We start from the raw sequence: 24631 nt of genomic DNA on the forward strand, positions 1-24631 counted from the left end.
TCGTAATACTGCATTTTTAAATATATACGCGCAGAGTGAACTTTAATAAATGTAAATTTCTTCACAAGAAACGTAGTAACTTATATAACAAATAAAAACAATTGAAATTGTGACTGGAATACTATTACTTAGCAAAATATCCATCGAAAATTATTTGTAATGTTCATCAAAACAAAGTATAAATGTATGAATGCATACGCAGTAATAAACGTGACTGGAATTGGATATTTCAGTTTCCGTAGTCACATGACTCGAAATAAATACGAATTTTAATAAATTAAACTTCTTAAAATTTATTAATCAGTCTTAAAAAAGTAATAATTATAGTTATTTTTATTGAAAAAAACAGTAGTTATCACTTGACCAATCCATATGGAATTTATTCGCTTTAAATTTACTATTTCGGAATTGTTAATGAAAATAATTGTTTTTTTATATATTATTATCTTATATTAAAAAATATTTAGAATAAAAATAAAAATAGAATGAAAAGTTAAAAAAAAAAAAATTCCGTTTAGTTTGTCCTGAGAGTCATATCCGTCTCGACATCATCTGCTCCACAACTTGACAACAAATTTTAAACTGGACTGCATTCCTTATCGATTCCTGTATCAATAATTTTGGTTTTACTTTTAAATCTACTCTCTAAATAAATATTAAAATGTAAAAAAAGAAATTATTTAAAATATAAAACGATTTTTATCTGTAATCAATCTTTTATTTAAGAAAAAAATGATTGAAAATATATGATTGGTTAAAATCAAAAATTTAAAAAAAAATAACCAATTAAACTTTACTAGACAAAAAAAGAATATTTTCTGTAATAAAACACAAAAATTAATAATTATACGTAAAATTTTTTATTAATTATTAAGAAAATAGATCAAATTTAAATTTATTTTTAACTTTTAATACAATATATAAATAAGTAATTTATTATTCTCCTTTGAAAAAAAAAAGTTTTACTCGTAGTTGCTTCGTAGATGTTTTTAATGATATAATTACTTTAACAACAAAGAAATTAAGTTAAATTATGAAAGTATATAAATATTTAATTTTTCTGTACGAAAATTTAATATATATATATATATATTTCCTTTATTATATTTTATATCATAAGAGAGTGTAGATGTAACAGTGGCCCCGTACCTGAGCACGTGGTTTCCATCCATCCCATTTCATCCAGTGGCGCTATCGAGCCTGCTATAAGCGTGGAAAGCCTGCTTGATATAGGTTCTCTTCGAAACGACTCAGTGAAACTCATCCAGCACACAGTCTTTATCGTCCCTTCCTGTTTTCCCGTAGGTAAGAAATAACCAGGTGTGTAATTTACTATAATTGTAAGGTAAATATAATTACAGTAGAGCATCGATTATCCGACTTAATTGGGGACTGGGGTTGGTCGGATAACTGAAAAGTCGGATAACCGAAAACTATGAAAAAATACATTATTAGTATAGTGTATTAGGCCTGGTTTAAATACTAGCCTCCCTTTCATGGTCGAGCCAGTGCTGCCATCTAAAACATGCAAAAATTTAACAAAAATAATATTAAAGTAGCCAAGGTATAACCAAATATTGTAGCGCTACATCACTAGCGGACATTTGAATTTGCCGACTAGAACGCGGTCGGTTAACCGATAAGTCGGTTAATCGGGGTCGGATAATCGATGCTCTACTGTATATTGAACTTTCTTATTAGATTCAATAAATTCCCTATGCCCTCTAAATGCCAATTCTTGCTTTGAGAAAAAAACATATAACATCTATTAATTTAGATATACAGTATCTATTAATCGTAATTATCTTGTTATAATTTTCAATATTTACCTTTTATATTGTCTACCAATGTTAAATTCTATTCTATTTTGATTTTCAAATTGCTTCAATTTTACGAAAGAATCGTCATTCGTCATAAATTTTATCGTCAAAATGTCGAAATTTTTTTGTAGACGTATTTATATTTAATTTAGGCATTGGTCTTTCTCTTTTAATAATGTTTTCTTTTTCCATTATATGGTCTTGAGCCAAAACTTCTTTAAAATAAATTTTTGAATCACTAGCCACGATATAAGGGCTAAAATTAAAATTATCAGAAAAACTTACTTGGTAAAACAAAATGTGTGATGAATATACATACCTAGTACAAAAATTCTTCAATTGTATGAATATACAGTAGAGCATTGATTATCCGACCCTCGATTAACCGACTTATCGGTTAACCGACTGCGTTCTAGTCGGAAAATTCAAATGTCCCGTAGTGATGTGGCGCTACAATATTTGGTTATGTCTTGGCTACTTTAATATTATTTCTGTTAAATTTTTTCATGTTTTAGCTGGCAGCACTGGCTCGACCAAGAAAGGGAGGCTAGTATTTAAACCAGGCCTAATACACTATACTAATAATGTATTTTTTCATAGTTTTCGGTTATCCGACTTTTCAGTTATCCGACCAACCCCAGTCCCCAATTAAGTCGGATAATCGATGCTCTACTGTACTTTTAAAGAAACTTATAATTAAATATAACTTTGTGAAGAAACGTACATAAAAATAACAAAATATTCTTTACTTTTTAAATCTTAAAACAATCCACTTAGTCAAATAGCTCCCTACGAGTGGCTAATGAATGGAATCAGAGACGGTCCAGGTAGGTGTGTGCGTGCCAAATCCCGAGGGTGCGGATACCGGTCAATGTCAAATGCCTCTTTTGTCGCATCACTAGTATATATCAAAGGACGCGACAGGGTTGTTGTAGATTTTAAACGTTTCTCACCATAGCTGTAAAAATCTAAATATGTTAAACTTAACAGATTGTCCGTCCGTTTTCTAACTAATTCGTTTTAGGACCAAGTGTTCACGAAAATTTTTAAAATTTACAACTTTTCGGTCACTCTCATTGAACTGGAAAAATTTCTGTCTTTATTACATCTAATATTATGAAGAGATCAGACCCCACTGTACTCGGCAAGAGATTGATTAGTTCGGTTAAGCTTCTGTTTAAGTAAAATTTCGGCTCTTTCATCAGGGTTTTATTTATGTTTCTAATTCCCTAATTGCTTAATTATTTAACTACTTCTTAAGTAGAAATAAGTTGAAACCGGTTACTTTGTACTCGAATATCTGTAGTCTTGGGAAAGAAGTAGAAAGAAATTTTTATGACAACCGATACATAAATCGTAAATTTAAGGAAAATAAATTCTAGAGCTTTTTTTGTACTATTGTACGTCTCATTTGTTAAATTTGGTTGTAAATGATGCTGCCAAAGTAACAGTTAATTTTTTAACACTGTACTAGAATTGTACACGATTTTTCTGCATCCCCTTACAGATGGGACATACTAAATCGTAATATCATCGGTTTAACATTGAAATACGTAAGTAATATAAGATGGGAGAGCAGAATAAACGCGGAATAAATATATCAAATATTTTAATGGATTTTTTTAAAACTCCTGTCAACTATACAGAACTATCATAAAAACATGCCAGTAAATTCCTATCGGTTGGGTTAAGTTATAAATCTAGTCTAGGGTGGGCGACCTTTTTTATAACATGGGCCGGAATAAATTTTACGTTATTTCAGCGGGCCATAGTAGTTAATTGACGCCTTCTTGTGACTCGTAATTTTTTTAGTCTGCAAATATGAAATAAATAAATAAAAAGTTAATTACTACATTTATTTCTCTTATCGTTTTCGAAAATTACAAAGAATTGGAAAAATAACTATTAATTAGTTATTTTTCCAATTTAATAATCTATTAAAGATCTCGCGGCCCGGATAGAAACTTTTCGCGAGCCGTAGCTGGCCCGCGGGCCGGGGGTTACCCGCCGTTGATCTAGTCTGTTCATGATTCACATAATCGGGCGAGGATGGCCGAATATCTAGCAGGCGGCTAACAGCCCACAACCGCTCCGGGATATAAAATTAGAAGCTTTATGCGTGTGTTGCTTCTACCAGCTAAACCGGGTGAGGTTGGTGCTCTGTAAAGCGCATGCGCCAATGCCTATAATCTGGCTGCTTGGAAGTTGACAGGCAGGCGGCTAACAGCTCAGAACCGGTCCGGGATATAAAATTAGATGCTTTATGTGTGTGTTGCTTCTACCAGCTAAACCAGGTGAGGTTGGTGCTCTGTAAACCGCATGTGCCAATGCCTATATAATCTGGCTGATTAGAAACTGACCCGGTTTCGACATTCCTTCCGCAACTGAATTATTCGAATATACAATAGCAATCTTATCGGTTTTTTTCACATGTAGTATAGAAATTTGTAAAAGATACATAATGCAGTTATAATAAAATATTAATTTTAATTAATGCAAAGTACGTTAAAATATGAAAATTTATATTTTATAAAATACAAGGGAAGGTCATTGGAAGGTGGAATCGGCGCTTCCATCACTTCCAATGACGGCACGCCACTGTAGTATTGTACACGGGCGCTCAGACAGCTAGTGGCGCTGCTGGTGCCAGCATAATGAAAATTAATAACGTGAAAACGTCCACTACCTTTTCGTCGAACACAAATGCGTTTTCTTTTTCTATTTCGGGTCGAATGTCTTAAACGACGGACGGAATGGTTACCGAAGAGAAGTAAAGGGTCTTCACTTTCCTACTTTTTCCGCAAGAGAAACAGATTAAATCAATATCAAAAGATATTTCCGATGGCTTTTCATAATCGCTTTATGTGGATTGTAGGGACTAGGTCTTCCAGAGCCAACCCCGGTACAGTACATGATATTTTTATATTTCAAAAGAAAATCTTTGTAAAAAATATCAGCTTTATAAGTTGTTTACGCTTATTTATTCTTGATATCAAAAATTTTAATAGAACATAATCGAAAGATAGAAAAATGAAAGCATTTTCGTTTAAAAAAGTACTGAGCAAATTGATAGTCATAAGAATCTTCAAAAATAATATATAAAATCTATTTACTATTAGAGGGCCACTGGGATCTACCAGATATGGGGAACCGAATTCTGAAGCACTTAACGCACCGAATGTTTGATTCTTTTAAGAGTTCAGATTCTCTTTACTTCTACTTGTAATAATCCGTTTCTTTTGGAAAATTTGGCGTCATCTAAGCCCGAATAGATTTATTTCGTTAGGTAACAACGATTTGGTTCATCCAATAAGGAAATAAAACCTGTGTTGTATTTTCCTAAACCGTCGTTGGTTCCACCTTCCTAATTAATAAAACGTCATTTATCTAAGACGAAAAATGTCATACTCCAAAAATAATCCAAAAAAGCTAAAAAAATCTGATTCTCGTACCGCCATTTTTTCCGATATAACACGCTGATTATTCCACGCCATCAATTATTTGTCGGTTCGTAAGCTCTAGTATTGAGCATAGATGTCGAGAGACAGGAAACTGGAGATTTTTCTCCGAGATCGGAGAAAACTTAGGGGCCTGTAGCGAACAATTTGCTTCTCGTTTTTATTTTCTATATTTAATTCTTAACTCATTAATTTAACTAAATCGAGATTATGATACATATTGTCATTGACTTACAGAGCTATGAGAACTGATCTTTCCAGAGGAAAATTTATAGATAAAGCTCCAAGGATCACCACTGTTGCGGTGACAGAAGTCCTTCATTTTGGCAACCTTGATGGCAACTTTATACTCCTTCTGATGCCGGAGATACTCAATTCTGCGGATGTCACGCTGGGAGTTCCGACAATGTTGATATCTGCGTCGAAGATTGTTATTGATGCACCTCATCTGTGTCAGTTGAGGAGTCCACCAGGAAACGGGCCGCCGCCCTCTGCATTTCCTGGGTATGTGAGCATCACAGGCAAGATTAACGTTATCGATGATGTCATCAATGATTTCTACAGCCGTAGCCTTGTTACTGACAACAAAATCCAGGGCAGTGATGTCTTTTAGCATGTCACTGATGAGCTCCCAGCTGACTCTGGCAACGTTATAGGGCCTAACAGTCTTAGCGTGATTAACAGGGATGCAGGCAGAGATCCTAATACTGATAAGGGCATGATCCGAAAGACTACCCATGTCCATTAACTCCCACGAGTTCAGCAGAGGGCTAAGGCTGTCAGAATAAAGAGCGACATCCACCCACGAGCAGCCACTGCTACCAGTAAAGGTTGATGGTGAAAATGTATCGTTTGCTATCAGTAAATTGTCTATTTTTTATACTATTGTACATGTTATTCTACTCTCAAGCTATGTATCATATCGGTTGATTTGTATCGGTCATCTCATCATCTGTTCATACTTCTCTATTGTCATACTGTTTGTACGTTATCTCTCTGTTATTATGTATGTATTTACTTGCGCTTTAATTATATCTCTGTATTTAACCCGATTATTCTCTGGCGGTATCGGGAATAAATAAAGATAAATAAATAATAAATAAAAATAATTGACTTACAGAGCATAAAATGCTTCCAATATATTGGGAAGGAGGCATAAGGTTTACCTTTGTTTTTGCACGTGCAAGCAAGTAACCAATTAGATTCCAACGGCTCGTAACAGTCAAATATATTACCAACTGCCGAACTGTAACAGAACGTTGTTGGACGACCTTCAATACGCATCAGCGAAACTGAAATTTCTAACGGAAGTGGACTACGAATCGGTCTTCCTCCCGATTCGTTGTTCCGTCATCCATCAAGGTTCTTCCTCGCTCCGCCTACCTGTATACAGCGCGATTCAATTCACTGACAAACGATTATTTGTTTAAGATAGGTACAGTAATTATTAGAAAGTAGAGAGAGTTTTACATATTCTGTCCCTGACGAGTTACAGTAATTTACCCAAATTTCGGACAAAGAACAGTGATTTCTAAAACCTTTGTTCGTAAATGACAGTAGGACTCTTCCAATCCACACTTCACTGACATTGACGGCCGGATGGTCGAGCTGTCTGGGGGATCCGGGTTCGAATCAGGACGGGTCGAAAAATCCCCAAAAATTTTTCGGGGGTGGTCTGTTCGGATATGTCGGGCCCCGTCCCTCACCACCCGGCCGCCGCATTGTCAGCCTGGCCGAACTCATAATGGGCTTGCTAAAAGAGGCCCTCTTAGTGCCCACAAGGCGGAAAGAATTAAAAAAGTAAAAGTAATCCGACTTCACTGACATTTAAGTACCGGGCACGAAGAAAATATCGCAGAAAAAACTATGTAGCAACTTCTTAGAAATTAAGCAAGTGCTTTGTGTTTGATGTTCGTGTGATGTCCACATTTCCTATTTCTTTTTATCTTCGGTCTTTGATTGGTGCTGACTGCCACTGACCTTCTCTTTTCCATTTTTCACTTTCCGAGATTGCAACGAGTTGGAGCATCAGTTCGCTAATACTCTTTCTTTACCCAGTTAACACCCTAATAAAACAATTGTGTCTTTGAGGACAAAAATCTCCGCTTTCCATTGACATCTCTCTATGTATACCCATGCTCTTTTTAATTAAAATACTCTTCGCGTGCGGCTGATTGTCGAATGTTGGTGATTCGGCTCGGAACGCGTGGAGCCGTTTAAAAGAAAAAGACGCAAAGGACGTGTAGCAAAAATTGCTTTATTCCCGTTAGAATGTCTATAGCAAAGAGGAACTCCGCACTTATACATTAATCTATATACAGAAAAGATTAATAATATAAAATGAAAAATAAAATAAAACCGGATCGCCATAATAACAGATTAGTTCGTTGAATAGAATATTCCAATTTGGAGATTCAACTCTTTTTTATATATATAGAACTTTTTTCTTTTCGATTGATTCATAAACCTGATCTCTAATTACGAATTTTTACAAATTGTATTTTCGTTAATGATTTGCAATGTTACTTTATGTAGTATCCGGAACGTATGAAAATATAAAAAATATCTAAAAATTTAAATTTATAATCGCTTCTCTCGGCCACGTTAATTTCCGATTCCCCAGAAGGCGGGGCCCGAACGTCATCTGCCTGTATGATTTCGGATCCAGTCCAAGTACGTGTCGACTCTAGTGTAAACGCCCGGATAACCCTCTTGGGCGCATCTGCTGCCAAACGACACCAAGCCCACGATAGTCCATCTTCTGTCGTTATCGGGAAGCATCAGAGGACTTCCCGAATCTCCCTGAAAAATAACTCAGTTTAGAACGGCCGGAACTTTCTACTTCCATAGACTGATGAACTCCACATACCTGACAGGCGTCTTTGCCCCCGGCACGGAACCCGGCGCAAACGAATCCTCTGGTAATGGGTTGGAAATACCTCTTGTCGCAGTCCGCGTTGTCCCAAATTGGAATGCTCACCTGGTGCAGAGATCCGCTACTGGCTCCTCCTATGTGTGATATTGACCTTCTGTCAAACCATATTGTCATAGTCAAGAATAAACAAGCATCTTACCGTAATTAACTGTTCCCCAGCCAATGACGGTAGCCATCATTCCCACCAGATTCTTTCCGGATGAGTTTCGTTCCGGTAGACAGATGGGTCGGACTCTATCGTCGAAGGAAACCTCCTTTTCCAGCCTCAGGAGTCCAATGTCGTTGAAAAATCCGTGTCTGGAGAAATTGGGATGTTGGATCACTTTGGCCACGCGATAATCCACCGGATTGGCGTCCTCTCCACGGAAGAACAGGTGATGGTCTCCCAGTCTCACCGACATCTCTTTCGCTCGGTACCTTTCAAAAAACCCAACAAATGATCTGATTAACAACTCATTAGCAGAAGAAGACGTTTCTATCCTGCAAAAGCATTAGTGTCTATTCGTTCGGAAGAAACAGTGAAGTTCGGGACAGAAAGCAGGATCCAAGTTCGATCCATAACTGGAAATCTTGTTGAGGGGGTCGTGTATGCTGGATAGTGGTAAAAGACGGAATATCTGCCCATCCGAATTCGGGCCGAGAAAGAAAACCGTAAATTCGTTCAAGGACATTTACAATTATACGACGCGAGGAATCGATTTTATATCGTCTCGTAAAATTTTAAATTGTTAGAAAAACTGTGGATAACTCTTCGGGAGTCTGTCTTCAATTGAAATCGATATTTAAGATGCACATCATGAAATATGTAAAACATAGAAATGTTCTAAAAATACTTAAGTATAACAAGCAAAAGTCCTCATTAAATATTTTATTTTGAATTTGTGTATCGTCGGTTATGTAATGAAACTGATTTAAGAAACTGTTAGTTAAAACAAATATCGTTAACGACAATCGTCTGCCGATAAAATACTGCTAAATTTAGGCATCATTTGGGTTTGGTTTGGTTTGGTGGAATAAGGCAACGCAATCGGAGAGAATTTGCCATGAGGGGATACTTCCCGGGAAGATTTTCTGTGGAAAGCTGTCCTCTATTTAGGTGTCAGATACACGAGAAAAACTAGGAAACTCCACATGGCAAGCTCGAAAAACCGGAACGAACTGTCTGTGTTCGATGGTTTATTCACTCAGCCATTGTAGTCCCATTTCGGAATGCAACGAAACAAAAAATGCGCTTCGTCGGAATTCACTATTTCATTATTTTCTTTTTGCTCGATTTTTGTCAATAGTTTACGTTCTACTGCGCTAATTCCAACAGAACCGATAATCTGTGTTCTATTCGCCAATTATTAGAACTTAAATTAATATAATTTGGACAAAATCGACATTTTTGTTTAAGACCGAATAAGAAGAGATTTCGAATCATTGATAGCTAGTGGTCTCCATCAGGGCCGAGAAGGGGGGGGGTAAAATCTCCCGGGTCCGGGATTCACAGAGGCCAGGACATCATCCCACTATTTGTTTTTACGCGCTAATTAACCGCAGAAGAACGACGCTGAAAATTAGATTTTAAGCGGGTAATAAACTGCCCCAACTTTATAACTTTAAACAAATAATTTATTTACTTGAAAACCATATAATTTTTTTTTTCCCGTGCCCCATTCTCCATTCTCATAACGCATATAAACTCTAGCATTCAATCTCAGGTATTTGCCGGAGTGGACCAATGCTCGGAAATTGTTCGAATTTGTTCGTCTCACGTCCTCTCACGTCGTCTCATGTCCTCGACACGTCCATGCTGACGCAAAACGTTCCTTCGATTAAGTGACGTTCCAAGAATTTGTTGGAGGAAAACGTGAAATTCTCTTTTGTAAGGAATAAAAGGAAATTTCAACCGCTACGTTCTTAAACAAATCCCTTGATTTACGATTAAATAAACAATCGTTTCTAAATACCGAGAATTAATATAGAGAAATCGCGTTCTTACTCATTTCTTTTACGTAATGTTGCCAGCTAGTCAAGTCCATTCCGTTAAACTTTCGAAACATTTCGATTTCAAATAACTAAGTGAATAATTTGTTTCTTTGTAGGGAATGCCTTTGTGGTGTGTGGAGGAAGAAACGTGGCAAAATCTCTCTCCGAATTAAAGGATTGGCGGGTCGGATTCGATTGAGCCGTTAGGACGAGGCAGGTGGGGAAATATGATTAACTGAAGGATCGAAGGGCCCAGAGGTTTTATCAGGACTCGTGCTGTATCTCCGTGAGGCTAGAAGGGATAAAAACTCAATTTAACTAATGTTCGAATAATTGTTGATTTAATTCATGGAACGAATTGCAAAATATTAAAATTTCCCGGATTTGAAGTGTTACTGGCTTCTGCTTTATCGTCGTGACTGGTTTAACCTAATTGTCAACGGCTGAGGATTTCGGTTTATCGTTCTAGTGAGTAAAACGTTAAACCTGTTAACCCAGATCCTGGCTTAAATATTGTACAATTTTCCAGTAAAACCATTATTAGAATTTTCCTCACCTACTAAGACAAGGATCTTTTATTAACCCACAAAATCTCCTGGAATTTTTTATGTAAATTATTATATTATATTTCCTACAATAATTTAATCGTTAATATAAGTGAAATTAAGTCTTTTGGCTCTTCAGGACGACTCGAATTCTGGAAATAAAAGTGAGTGGTTAGCCTAGACATTGGTCCGAACTGATATTCGACCTCTTCCGAGAAAGCAATGCGGGAAAAGTGGCCCGGTACAGAATTTAAACTCAATTCTTGGCCACAAGAAAATCCATTTGTCTCGTCAATACAACATCGTAATTGTTATATTTAACTCGAATTAACCTCAAATTAATCGAACAAATATTAGGCCCTCATCATACAGTTTATAGTTAATATTAAATTCAACGCGAATATTAATTAATAAAATAGCCAGGAAAATAATAATTTAGCGTCAATTTTTTAATCGAATGATATCGAAATCGTTATGACCAATTCCAGTATATTTCTACGAGTAAGACACAGTCCAATTATTATTGTCATTATACTTAGCAATTTCGATATTGCTTTCAATCTTTTATTTAAAGCACTTTCAAACAAATAATTCTCCATAAGCTTTCATTTATTTTTTAGTTTTTAATAATACGAATACGAAATAATAGGAAATATCTCATTAAACAGTAAATGATTGCCTATTGTTTAACGCGTGTTTCCCTTTAATTAAACGCAATAAAGGAAAAATAAAACGGAGTTCTTCGACAACACCCTTCGATCGTAAAAACTTTCCTCTTTAACCAAAACCTATTACTAATGTTTTCATAGTGTATTTAATATATAACAGAGGGAAAGTATGGCGATCACAAAATGACCCCCCCCCAAGATTTTGACATTTTTGAACCTTGAAACGTAAAAATTTGGGGTTTTTATTTCTGTATGTATAGTACATATAGAAAAATAATGAAGATTGCGTGTATGTGTGAGTGGGTGGGCACGATTTTATTCACACTCTTTGGAGATTAATAACTCCTGTGCTTTTTGTCGAACATTTCTGAAATTTGGCAGGAATGTTTGGATATCAGGGAAATTTATACTATTAAATTTTGGTGATTAAAGGTCGAGGTGGTGGGGAGATAGAGGAGGTCATGTGTTATATCTCGAGTAGGGTTTGACTTGATTTTAATCGTTATTAACATTTACAATTTTTTATTTATTTATAAAACTCATCTCTACTCTGAGAATTTTATAATATATTTGCCATTTTATAATAATAAATAATATGAAAGTTTTTAAAATAAAACATCATAACAGATTATAACTTTCCCTGCAAAAACAATTAAATTTGCGCCACATGCAACTTTTAAATTTTTTTGCCGGAAATGTTGCGTAACTCGTTGCTGGATTTATTTTTAGGATTTCATTTTCGACTTGTAAATGAAACAAAAATTACTCTAACGCTAGCGCCGACTAATTGATTTGCTAATTTTGATATTGTAAATACGGTCATGGATTTTCATTTTTAATTTAAGTTACCCAATTTGAATTCTATATAACATTGGGAATAGAATTACATTATTTCAAAGGAAATATATCAAATTCCGATAAAAAAATTGATAAAAATCAATTATTTTAAGGGCTATCTGATCTAATACGGACTTGCTTCATACAGGATGATCCTAGATAATACAGGGTTTTCACTCTATTAATTCCGCTTCTACTTATATAAGTCTTTATTTTCGGGTGATGAACATCAAGTAGGCCCTACTTATAAAAATTAGCGAAAACCTTGGCAATATTAATATTAGTACCCATTTTGTTAGACATATTGATACCAATACTCACTAATTGCTATTACGATTATCTATTGACAAAGAAGGAACAAATAAATGTTGCTTAACACGAAGCTTAAATACGTAAAATGTGTAGCATGAGATTTTCGTCCTTACAAATAGATCAAGTTTTTGATATGGTTTGATGCAAATACATCTTTAAATTTCTTTATAGTTTTTATGTTCGTCAATCACAAGTTTATCTTCATATTCTTGCAACTTGGAGTTTGCAATTTCATTACTGCATACATCAAATTCGAGATTTCTCAAATTATTTTCCTCCCGATTAGATTTCATTATAATACTTCAAGAATGATGAAATCACTTATTCTTGCAGATATTTTAACAAAAGAAAGTTTCCGGAAATAAAAATGATTAATAATTACACAATTCCAGATTTATCACTAGATAGATTTCAAGGCAAACAGTTGTTAAGACAGGAAAGTGCAATATACTAAAATATAGCTAATTATACTTGGAATTTTGAAAATCAGACTCTAATAAAATTAACTTTTAAACTAAAGATATTTTTATACAGAAAAATCTCATGCAGCTATCTATAAAAATGAACAATTTTGCTTGTTGAAGAGGAAGTCGAAATTGTTTTGAGGATAGAATCTTTAATCGTAGTTTTAATATTTACCCATTGATTTTCTTTCTGTAATACATCAATCCTTCTACCTCAATCTTCATCAATTTCGGCTTTCTTTTCTTGTACTTTCAATTTATTGTAAACAGAACTTGTAATCGAATGATGCCACTATTTAGATAACCTTTACATTGTTTTTAAATATCAAGTCATCCAAGTATTATCGATTTAGAGAAATGGCATATGTTAATCAAGTAAAAATTGTAATGCCGGTAAAGCTCGGTAAAGCGCGGCAAAAACTACGACCTTGTTTGGGACGAGTTTGTTCCTCGACAATGTGGAGAAAACGAACACTAGGCAACATTTTCCTCCAGCAACCAGTCGCGTGATACGGCATTTACAAACAAAATTGGCTGCTTCCATCAACAGAAATGTTTTTGTTGCTTTCTTTACTGACAATCGAAAACGAAGAAAGAAATTAAGGGAATATGATGACGGATATAACTATTCCCTACTCATAAATCGGCGCTAGTATTATCCGAGACGTTCTCTGATTGGTAGTTGAAAGCAACAAGTTGGCATGTTTTCCCAACTTTCGGAAAACCAATGTTGACTAACTTACTTTTCGGCTAACACGTTTTGTAAGGTCGAAATCAGCCAAGTTGGTCGTTCGCCCTACTTAACTGCGGTTCGTTAAGTTTTATGCTTGCGGCCCTACGCGTTTAGTACTAAAATGATTACATGTCGAGACCCTCTTCTAAAATGTGAAACTTGGACGAAATGTTTCACTTTCCAATTTGTTTTTTCTTTCTTTTTGTAAAAAGACAAGTATTCGTATTCGGCTAAATTACAGTTAAATCAGTTCGAGCAATTCACTTTTCCAGAAATCAAGCGTTTTGTTTGTCGATCGAATTCGATCGATTATCTAAAATCCGATTAAGGTAATTCGTAACCTGTAATTTTTTACGCGTTTCGATTTGTTTTTAAGAGATAAAAAATATTTATCCAAGCAACTTTACGTAAATATCAAACGGAAGTTTACAGTTTACGTAGTAAAATCGTTATACTCACTTTTGTTCTCGTAAATCCGATAGACAATGCCCGGCCGTCACGACGTATTGGGAATCGATCAGAGCACCACCACACCAATATTCTCTCCCTCGATAAGTATTTAAGAAAATTGCCGCCTAAAAGATCCAGCAATAATTATCAGCAAATAGAATCTATTAAATGAAATTTTAAGAATTTCCTCATACCATCCACGGCCACTGGGAAGGAGCGCTTTCGAATCCTCCTACGATTCTAGAAATCGTCTTGCTAATTCCGCATTCTACAAAAATAAAAACGAAGTTGTAATAGAAAGATTTGGAGATAGATCCTCACACAATTAAGTTCTCTCTCGAAATTTTCCAAAAATCTTCTATTTATTCTATCGAAATGGCTGAATATAAGGTTGTATATTTTCAAATTCATTCCGGCCGAAAGAATATGACGAATTCATATTGAATTAAAGAAGAACGTCCATAAACGTGAAATCCTTTTGTTTTTCGGCCGGAGAAAAGACTTAAACGTGTCACGGATCTGTCTTTCGGCCATTTAATCAATAAAAAGTAAAGAAACAATACATACGTTCTAAGGCCGGAACAGTTACGGGTTGAAATGGGGGTGGGTAAGTAAAAATGACAATCGGAACGGAAGTCGGAGTGACCGGAACAGGAGTCGATTGCACCAGCGAAGCTTTTGTCTGAAATGTAAGTATATAATTTTCAACCATCTGTTCGTTAATTCAAAGATAAGTTTCACTTATGTAAGTCATTCTTTATAGATCTGGCTAATTAATCCGAGCAAAATCTAAAAATAAATTGTAAGTCTCATAGTGTTTTTGAAACACGATGTAATTGACTTCTAAAATACAAAAGGTAATTTACGAAAATTCAAATGATTTTATAATAAACGGGCAGAAATTATCATTACCAAACTTTGGCAATTTAGAAATTTTCTTAATAAAATGTTTACCTCTTTCTTCCTAATTGTTTTCCCTGTCGATACCTTACCTGGTTCTTAACGGGACAACAGACTCCTGGAATGAGATAATTTCTCAAACAAAAAGCCCTTCGCAGATCGAATAACATGAAAGTGCATCTGGCTATGTGGGAACATTCTCCCAACGACCCGTCGACCATTCGACATTCGTTTACTCTCCGAAGACGTTGTTGACTAGTTGATAAGGCGGCCTCCTCCTGACCACGAAAACTGATAACGGACAGTCAGTTAATGCAAAGACGTCTTGGTGGTTTCGTTTCTTTTTAAAACAAAAGACACTTTTACTTACGTTGACGTTCACGGACCGGTTCCGACGACGACGACGACGTCGACGTCATTAAAAAGCTAACGGCAACCAGGAGCAAAAAGTGCTCATGGAGCATCTCTTCTTTTTTGAAGCTAAAAATGCAATGCGAAGAGAAACAATTCTATGTAAAAAGATAAAGCGTTAAAAAATTATTCTGTACGAGACGGTGTTGGTCCGGTTCGATTCGGGGTCGAGGAGTACGGGAGGAGGAGCAGGAGGAAAGGAATGTTTAGTAAAAGCGTTTCGACTAACAGACAATAAAATGGAATCCTATGTAGCGTGCTTTGCTTCGAAACACTCCGGGTCATCGAACCACCTCGACGACGCTAACAGCGAAAATCGAGAGGACCATACATTTTTTTTTCCTTTTATTTTATTTTTTTAACCTTCGAATACACCAGGAGTGGCGAAATATGATAATCGTCTCGTGTAGCTTTAAAATCCAAGTACAAAAGATTAATTACTTTCTCGTAACTTGAATATATTAGTATACTGTATATTATATTTAAAAAATATAAATTTCGCAAATGTTAGATACGAGAAAATGAAGAGGAGCGACATACCTTTCTCCCAATTCCGTCCACTGTTAGACTTAGTAGTCACTTTGACACCGGCAGTGATAATCCGTATTAAAAAGTGCTTCTCTTTCTCTTTCCTAACGAGTATTGACCTAGATGTATGCGGCGATGGATATCGGTGTCACCTCACATCTGATATAATTATAACAAATAATCTCAGGTCGTATCGAACGAAATTTTCAGTTTTACAATTTGTATAAATCTCTTCCCTCGTGAAAGTGATTAGGATAGAATTACGCACGTGAAAAAAATTTTGGGAAATCGGCTGAAAAGTATATGGCCTACCCTATTCGAAATTTTAACCTAACAGGTTAAAATTTAATTTATTTATCCGTTCGATTGATTTTGTTCTAAAAAACGATACTAATTAAAAAGTCTTCCTCTTTCTAATAACAAATAAATAAGTATTTAAAAATTGGGTGACATATTTTTATATTCTTCATTTTGTCGGTCGTTTAGGAAAATTCCTTAAAAATATTTGGCCAAATATAAATATTTAATTGATTTTTATATTTATCAGGCTCGGATTGGTTGTAAATAACATTTAAATGTAATATATGCTTAAATATGTTTGTAACTTTAGTCTCTCTTCCCTTCTTCGAAATTCCCGAATAGGGATTTTTGAATAATTTAAGAAAGGAATTAAAGAAAAATCCGAAATGAGGGAAAGTCACTCGGATGGTGATACGAAATGTCGATAGCTTTAAGAAAGGTTAAAGTCGAAGAGAAACGAAAGAAAAAGGAACCATTCTTCGTATCCGTGATTATTCTTGCGATAACTAAACAAAAGCGAACTTTTCAAAGCTATTAAATAAATAAAAAAAATGTCTTTCGCTCGTAAGAACTTTTCATAAAATTTATTCGACCTCGACCGACAGGAGACGATTCAGATAAAACGTCTAAGGAATATTTTCATGCAAATAACAGCTAACAAATAAAGTGGAAAAGTAGAATGATCGACTGCTTATTTTTTTAAACGACACAGTTTAAATTATTATTATTATTATTATTGCAGCAAGGGCGAAAAGAATTATGTGGACTCATCAGTGGTTAAGTGGATAAAGCCACTGAACCCTAGTAGTTAGTTGGTCGCGATTTCGTACCTGACAAACTGGCTAGCCACTGCAGTTTTCGAAATTTTCTTCACGTGTCCAACACCTAAATAGGAGCCATTGTCCCACAAAAAGTCCTCACACTTGACAGATCACTGTTGCGTTGTCATATTCAGTCACACTAAATCAAAAACTTCGTGCAGTCGTTGCCGTATGTAGCAAAATTAAATTAACATTTCGCAGCTCGGATAGCCGAGGGACGTAAGGCGACAGACTACCACTATGAGAGATCCTGTATCGAATCCAGGCGAGCAACAATAATTCGAGTTGATATGTTCCAGACATGTCGGCCCTCGTTCCTCATCACCCTGCCAGCTCTATTGTAATTCTGGCCGAACTCGCAATAATCATAGAAAAAGACCTCCTTAGTGCCCAGAGATTATAAAGAAAAGAAAGAGGAAAAACAAACAAAAACACTATCGCGACCAAGGTGACGTGCATATAAGCTATAGTTTCTAATTTAACTTCATATTATCAATTTTCTTGTTGTAAGTATCGTACCAATGATGTAATGTATAATGTATAATGAAATCATTTACAACGAATTACGTAAGGGAAATCTTAAACTTAATCATAAGACACTAATATGAAAGTTTACAATCTCCAAGCTTTCATGCTTTTCTTTAAATGTTTTAAAACAAGACAACAATATATGTTACGTAAGTCCCATTGTTGACTCTCTGGTTCAACGAATGAACCCACTAATCGCTTGTGCTTGCACTTCTAAGTTTTCTGATGTAAAACACGAAAACATATACGCTTTCGCGTTATTTATAACCATAAACTGCACAGCTATATCATCTGTCATCATGCGAACATCAAGTTTTTGAAGTATGAAAGAAGAGAGCGTTGTGTTTCCATGTTAATAAATATGTTTAGGTCATGCTTATTTTTACATTTTGAATGTTTATGACTTCTTAATTTTACGGTAACGTTTTTGTTACGTTATTGTTATATTTAATTTTCATTGCGAATGAGCATTTAGAGAATACATTGTTATTTATTAAAAGAAAACGATCACTATTCATCGAACCAACCAACGCTTGCTTCATCGCCGGCCACTATATTAATATCTCATGATATTAAATTATATTTTAATTTTATTCTTTAAACTGCAGTATCGTCCTCCTAGGAGTTTGACCGCTGCGTACAGACAGCACGCACTCACTCTATTTAATTATTTCACACGATTCAAGCATTCCTGAAAGTTTTGATAGATCAGAGATTGTTTGTACAATACTTCATATGTTTAGGAGTAACACCGCTGTTTGTTACTACTTTTTCATTAATTAAAGGTTCGTCAGATTGTTTCTACAAATGTTGCATCTACTGTAGCAGCCGGTAAATCTAAAACGATTTCTTCCTCTTGATCCTCAACATGGTATTATTTTATTCATGACTGCATTGGGCTTTCGATCAATTCCTCTCGTAATCTGCAGTTAAACTATGCTGGTTCTTGACTCTTGTTTTAAATACACGACGAGAATCGCCATGTCTTTAAAACAAGAGTTAAGTGTATGACATATTTTTATTATATAATTTATATATACATATAAACATTAATTTATCACTTATACTAGTTCCTTTGTTTGGAGGCTTCCGTAACGTAGTCTTTTTGTTATATCGTTAACAGTTTTGATTATTGTTTATAATATATCAATAGGCGACGTTTAATCCTTATCCTATAGACTGTGCCATTTACTTGTGAGATCACATTGCGAGAAAGACAAAAGCTGTTCGTTAACAATAACGAACAATTGTTTCAATCTGCCATTTTCTCTTTCATCTCGTTTCCTTTCAGTTTCAGACTAGGTCAAATATGCAATAAACAAATAATATAAAATACGAAACGGAACATAAAAATTCTTATAAATGCGTTTAAGAATTTTTATATTTTGCGCATTCAGATTTATGTTTTATTTTATATTATTTTCATGGTCAACATCGAATTTCATGTTGGCTTTTTAATACAATCTTTGTATTCCTTTGTTACTGTTTCCACTTTATTCTTCCACACTTATTGAAATTATGTACCTTTTTAATATATCATTTAATGGATTTACATTAGTGTTTGAGGCGAGGACACAAGTAGTCAGCTACACTTCTTAAATATCTTTTATTAAGGTGTGATTGAATGGAATGTTGTTCTTATAGCGTTACGTAATTTTATAGGAGTCTAGTGGGTAGCATTACGATACGTTACAAGACTCTCTGAAGACAATTAAAACATTTTAAAGTAACTTAAACTAATCTATAATTCATTGAATCACAAAACTGAAATATTTTTGATAATTTCAAAAAATAACGTAAATTTTTCATTAGGACATATCGCACAGTATCCTGCAAAATAAGTTGGCCCGAGTCTGGAGGCTGGATCTGGCCAACCATACCGTGTCTTATGGTCGGCGTACCATCCATCTAGTAACTATGTAACTCTACCATTAGAAACAGCTAATATCCCAAATATAAACGACGATCGAGACTCGTATCTCACTGTTGTTAACTCACGAGTTTATAGATTATTAAAGAGTTCGTGAATATTGTAATCTATAAACTAGTGAGTTAACCAAAGCCATGTATAAAACCTGACGCAATTCATTCTAATGTGAATTTTCAGTCACGATGTGTGCATCCAGTTTTCTTCATTGGTTTAGTTTGGATGCTGGAAATTTGAATATAAGGTAGACCAAATCTTACACATATTCGTGATACACTTCGTATTATATAATACATATTAATTGATCTATTTGTACTAGAAAAGTCATAGTCGCCTTCTAACTATAAACCAATAATTTCACTTAAATATGTTAAACTGTAGCACTGACCAATACATGAAAACTTTAGATTTTGCATCGTTCTCTGTTAGATAAACTAGCATCAAATTAATTTACTTTGCCAGTTATGAGGAGTCATTAGACTTTCTGCTTTTCACGTAATTGCTCCTCTGATCTCAGTTACCTAATTTTAAAAACTACAATGTTCTCATTAATAACTTAAATCGGTATTATTTTAAAATGCTTTTGTTTTGTGCTTATTGCAAATTAAATTTTGAAAATAATGCACTCTCGCCAATCCAAAAAAAAATTTGTGGGTAGTTCTGGCATGTTTCAGCCAAAGCAAACACAGATTGTTTTTTAAAATATGATAAGTTTGTAAAATTAATATGTACTGTATTTTTAACATTTTTTAACTACACTTATTTATTTGTGGTCCTTTTTGACTTCCTGTTCTTTACATAAAACCTCACTAATTTGAACACTTCAGTATATTGAACAATATCACACAATAGCCTAATTATTTATTCATAGTATTGTTTAGTATTACAATTTTACAGGTTTCTCTCAATTGTATTCCGAAGACAACCAGTTTGGACTTGTAATATTCGAAGTTCTGGCCCTTCATTAATACATTTTCTTACGTTTGCCGCAGCTAATCGAAGATCGCGGTGAGGAGTATGACAGTACTAAACCTTTGTTTGGAACCGTATAATTTTAATATACTGTTCCAAACAACGGTTTAGCTTACTTATCACAGTTGTCTATTTTCAAACCTTAGGAACTATACTTCGGAGGAAATCAATTATAAGAACCGCTTTTAATGTCCCCTGACATTGATAATGATAAAAATCACTTCAAATTAAAAATTTTCTGTTTTCATAGTAATAAATCTAAGCAACATAAATAATAATTTTTGATGAAAATTTAATAATATTTTTAAGGAAATTACATTGGAATCTCAGGCTGCTTTGTTCAAATTAAAATTTTCTACGAATTGAATTGGCCATACCCGGAATAGGTAAGATTCCCTGAATCTCCGTTAAAGAGATTTCTTTGTGAGAATATTTGGTATATCCATAAAAAATCTCGTTTTTTTTAATATTAAATTCCGGTCCAATTCTCTCCAAGAGTCTAATGTTAGACTCTTGGTGCTTCATTACATATTTCGACACACGAAGCTTTCTCTTCTAGTAATATTTGTATTTTCTATTCTTCTATATTCTGTAAAACGAATAAAATATATTTTCCATCAATTTTACATATAATATAAGTTTTAACTTCTTTCCAGTACCTTAACGAAGGTTTTGCTATGAAAGATGATCTAAGAGGATAATTCTAAAAAATATAATCAGAATGAAGAAAAATTAAGTGTCTTTACCTCTTGCTGCCGACAAATGAGCGTCCCTTATAAACCCGCAAGTCATACGTTTCAGAATGTTCACGATACATTTAGAATAGTGTTTCTTAACCTGGGGTGCAAGAAAGCATTTCCAAGATGTGAGTGGAAACAATATTTTTTTAACCTTTAGATGTGTAACATTAAATTTTAAGCTGTCTTATGCTCTGTAAATTTGAGTGTACTGTACTGTGTACTCTCGGACCTCACGATAATCTCACTCTGAGAATACACAGTACTCTCAGAGTCTTGGTTATGTCCGGGATCCTCACTACTACCTCTCATTACTACTACTGCTACCCTCTAATTTGGATTTCATAACGAAAAACATTCGAACACAATTTTAAGGGATGCGAGACCATATTTTGAGAATCAAGGGCGTGCCAATCACTGAAAAGGTTAAGAAACACTAATTTAGAAAGAAACTTCGAGAACAAACTTGATATCCGAACTATGATCTTTCTCCCGGAACAATCCACAATCGCTTAGTATGATAACTAAGCATTCATTTTTTAAATCACTTTCCAAGCTGTTTGTTATATGTAACAGAGTGAAAGTATGTCGATCGGTAAAAAAACAATCTCCCAAGATTTTTATAGTTTTGGACTTAGAGAACCTTGAAACGTCGAGAAATACAAAACAATTTGGGTTTTTTTATTTTACGTATGTTGGATGTTAGTATGTACAGTACAGTGTACTTTGGGGGCACGATTTTGTTCACCCACTTTGAAGCTTTATAACTCCTATGCCTTTTATCGAAAATTTGTAAAAATTTGCTGGGAGGTTTCTGTATTATGGAGACTGATGCTATTAAATTTTGGTGGTTAAAGGTTCAGGAGGTACTGAGAAGGTCATCTGTCATATCTCGAGTGAGGTCGAATTTAAGGAAGATTTTACTCATTATTAGCATTTACAATTTCTTTTCTTTTCTTTTATAAAAGTCTACCCTCAAAATTAAGCTTTTTGCATTTTATAATAATTAATAATATGAAAAGGTTTTATTTAAATAAAATATCATAACAGATAGAGCCACACACAATTTTAAATGTTTTTGTCGAGAAAGTTACATAACTCTTTGCTGGATTTTTATAATAAGAACTGAAATTGAAGAATTATTCATTAGTAAAATGTAATTTTTACATTTGTCTAAGACGACTTTTTTTTTCAATTTAAATTTTATTCCTAAAGCCTGTGGGGAGGGATTCAACACCTCCATCACCATGCCACAGTTTCTTTCTTATTCTGCTATGGAAATAGAAGTCTGAGAATTACAAGGACTCCAACAGCTTGTATGGGACTCAGGGGTTTAGCGGGCCTTTTAACTTTTTTTCTGAAAAAATGAAACATTCCAGGTAATGCTAGCAAAGAAGTACACCTGGAATTTCGTATCTCAACGGTTCTGTAAAAAGGTTTAAATAAAAAAAAATTTGTGCAACTCTAGAATCTGTTTACTAAAATTGTAATGCAGTTATTAGACAATTTAAAATTAGTTCGCATTTTAAATTCCAAACTGAAACTTGTTTATAATAATTGGGACGATCCGAAAAGATTTTCGAACCTGCTAACAGATGGAGCCACATTATCAGGTGTACACTATATATTTCTTTATTATGTGCACTGTTATATTTCGGTCCCGACAGTTGGCGCTGCAGTCATATCTTCCATGTAATGCATCAAGAATTGAAGATTTAATCGTATTTTTTAAAATTTTCTTTTGAATTTTAGTTGTTAATATGTATATTTTTCATATTCGCAATCTGTAATTTTCGCTTTTAGTTATTTTTAAATTTATATGTAAATATTATTTAGTTTCATAAAATTGAGGCGGGCCTTTTATGTGTTATCCCAGGGTGCGAAAATGAATACTACAGACATAATAAAACTCGGCTGCAAATCGCGAAACGGATTATTTTTTTAATTTTAGAGAAGGTCTTGAAACGATGGAACGATTGATTCCAAGAGAATTTTAGTTACGAAAGATTACCAGTGTGATCTTATTTCGATAACAATAAGCAATATGAAGTGATTTTACTGCATAGGAAGGAGAAACTTGCAGTAAAATCCTTGTGGCAATTCTAATTTAATGCAGTGGCACATTATACAGTAGGAGAAAAACATGTTTGCATAGAACTCTTAATTGTAAAGGGGATCTAAATGATTTTCGATTTGACTAATGCCGCCTATTAATGCATACGACAAAAATATAATTATTTGAACAGCTCAAAAAACATAACATTTATTAATTTTTATGCACTCGTATCTAGATTTTTATATTTTAATCTTTTTTTAAAATTATGTGTGTTTTCATAATAAGTTTTTTATTTATTTGTGTTTTGTGTAATGTTGTTAATGAAGAAAAAATAGTTTTATCAAGCTTTCAGATGTGTGACAATTTCAAGTTTGAAGTTGTTTTGATTGTTATCCAAATAAACCAGTGCTCTGAAATTTGTTAATAATGCAAAAAAGTCTTGTTCTAGACATGATTGATAGCCTATACGCAGATTTGTACTTTTACACATGGCAGAAGCTTACGTTAATCCGTGGCCATCGTCTTTAATGTCTTGACGTAAATTTCATTATTAGTTTCTTTTCTTTTCTTTCGAAGACACAATGTAGTGCCGTAAACTTAAACACTGGGCGAATTTTTCATCCTTTTTATTCGGTTGGACCGAATAAAAAGGATGAAAAATTCGCCCAGTGTTTAAGTTTACGTCACTACATTGTGTCTTCGAAAGAAAAGAAAAGAAACGAAAATACAAAACACGGTTTCCTCAAGATAGAACTTCATTATTAGTATTAATTTTAAGTTAACGAAAATCTGCATTTTAAGATCTGTACGTAGCTACATATAGAAAATGTAGGCCTATAACTTGATACCAGTATTCTGTATTATTCAGAAGAAGAAAGTAAAATAAACTAGCATTTATTACCAAATCGCTTGAAAAAGTTTTATTTCATATAATTTTTCATTTTTCATTTATATGAAGTGTTCTTAGAAACAGATAAATGACTGTATGTATGTGATAAAATATTATTTATTTTTATACAAAAGAAACACACTTAAAGTTACGCATATATCAAAATATTTTACAGTAGATTTACTGTTAAAAAATATTTTTGTATAAGTTTTTGACCTGGTCTATTTTTGTTCTGAACCTTCACGTGTCAAGATATCACGGTTTAACCATTGATAAACTGACCTTAGGTGCTGTTTTAGAAGGGACGTTACCGATTTTTGCTCTATTCCACTGTTTTAGTAAGATTTTCACTGTTGCTCCATACTTTGA

The 24631-nt window shown here is 34.1% G+C and overlaps 1 protein-coding gene and 1 long non-coding RNA gene across 2 annotated transcripts; one reads left to right on the forward strand and one right to left on the reverse strand.

Moving 5' to 3' along the window:
• The first annotated feature begins 1108 nt into the window (after window positions 1-1108).
• Window positions 1109-6450, forward strand: LOC136989701 (uncharacterized). Its single transcript, XR_010882946.1, has 2 exons — window positions 1109-1320; window positions 5516-6450. It is a non-coding gene; the product is annotated as an uncharacterized lncRNA (long non-coding RNA).
• A 1069-nt stretch (window positions 6451-7519) lies between these two features.
• LOC136989653 (proclotting enzyme-like) lies at window positions 7520-15627 on the reverse strand. Its single transcript, XM_067287880.1, has 8 exons — window positions 15464-15627; window positions 15186-15384; window positions 14761-14875; window positions 14388-14461; window positions 14203-14318; window positions 8353-8630; window positions 8148-8287; window positions 7520-8080 (listed from the first exon to the last, which is right to left on the reverse strand). The coding sequence occupies exons 2-8, from the start codon at window positions 15312-15314 to the stop codon at window positions 7919-7921; spliced, it is 1014 nt and encodes a 337-aa protein (XP_067143981.1). The 5' UTR covers window positions 15315-15384; window positions 15464-15627; the 3' UTR covers window positions 7520-7918.
• Window positions 15628-24631: the final 9004 nt, after the last annotated feature.

Source organism: Centruroides vittatus, unplaced genomic scaffold, assembly GCF_030686945.1.
Source record: "Centruroides vittatus isolate TY-2023 unplaced genomic scaffold, ASM3068694v2 contig_13, whole genome shotgun sequence".
NCBI classification, from domain to species: domain Eukaryota; kingdom Metazoa; phylum Arthropoda; class Arachnida; order Scorpiones; family Buthidae; genus Centruroides; species Centruroides vittatus.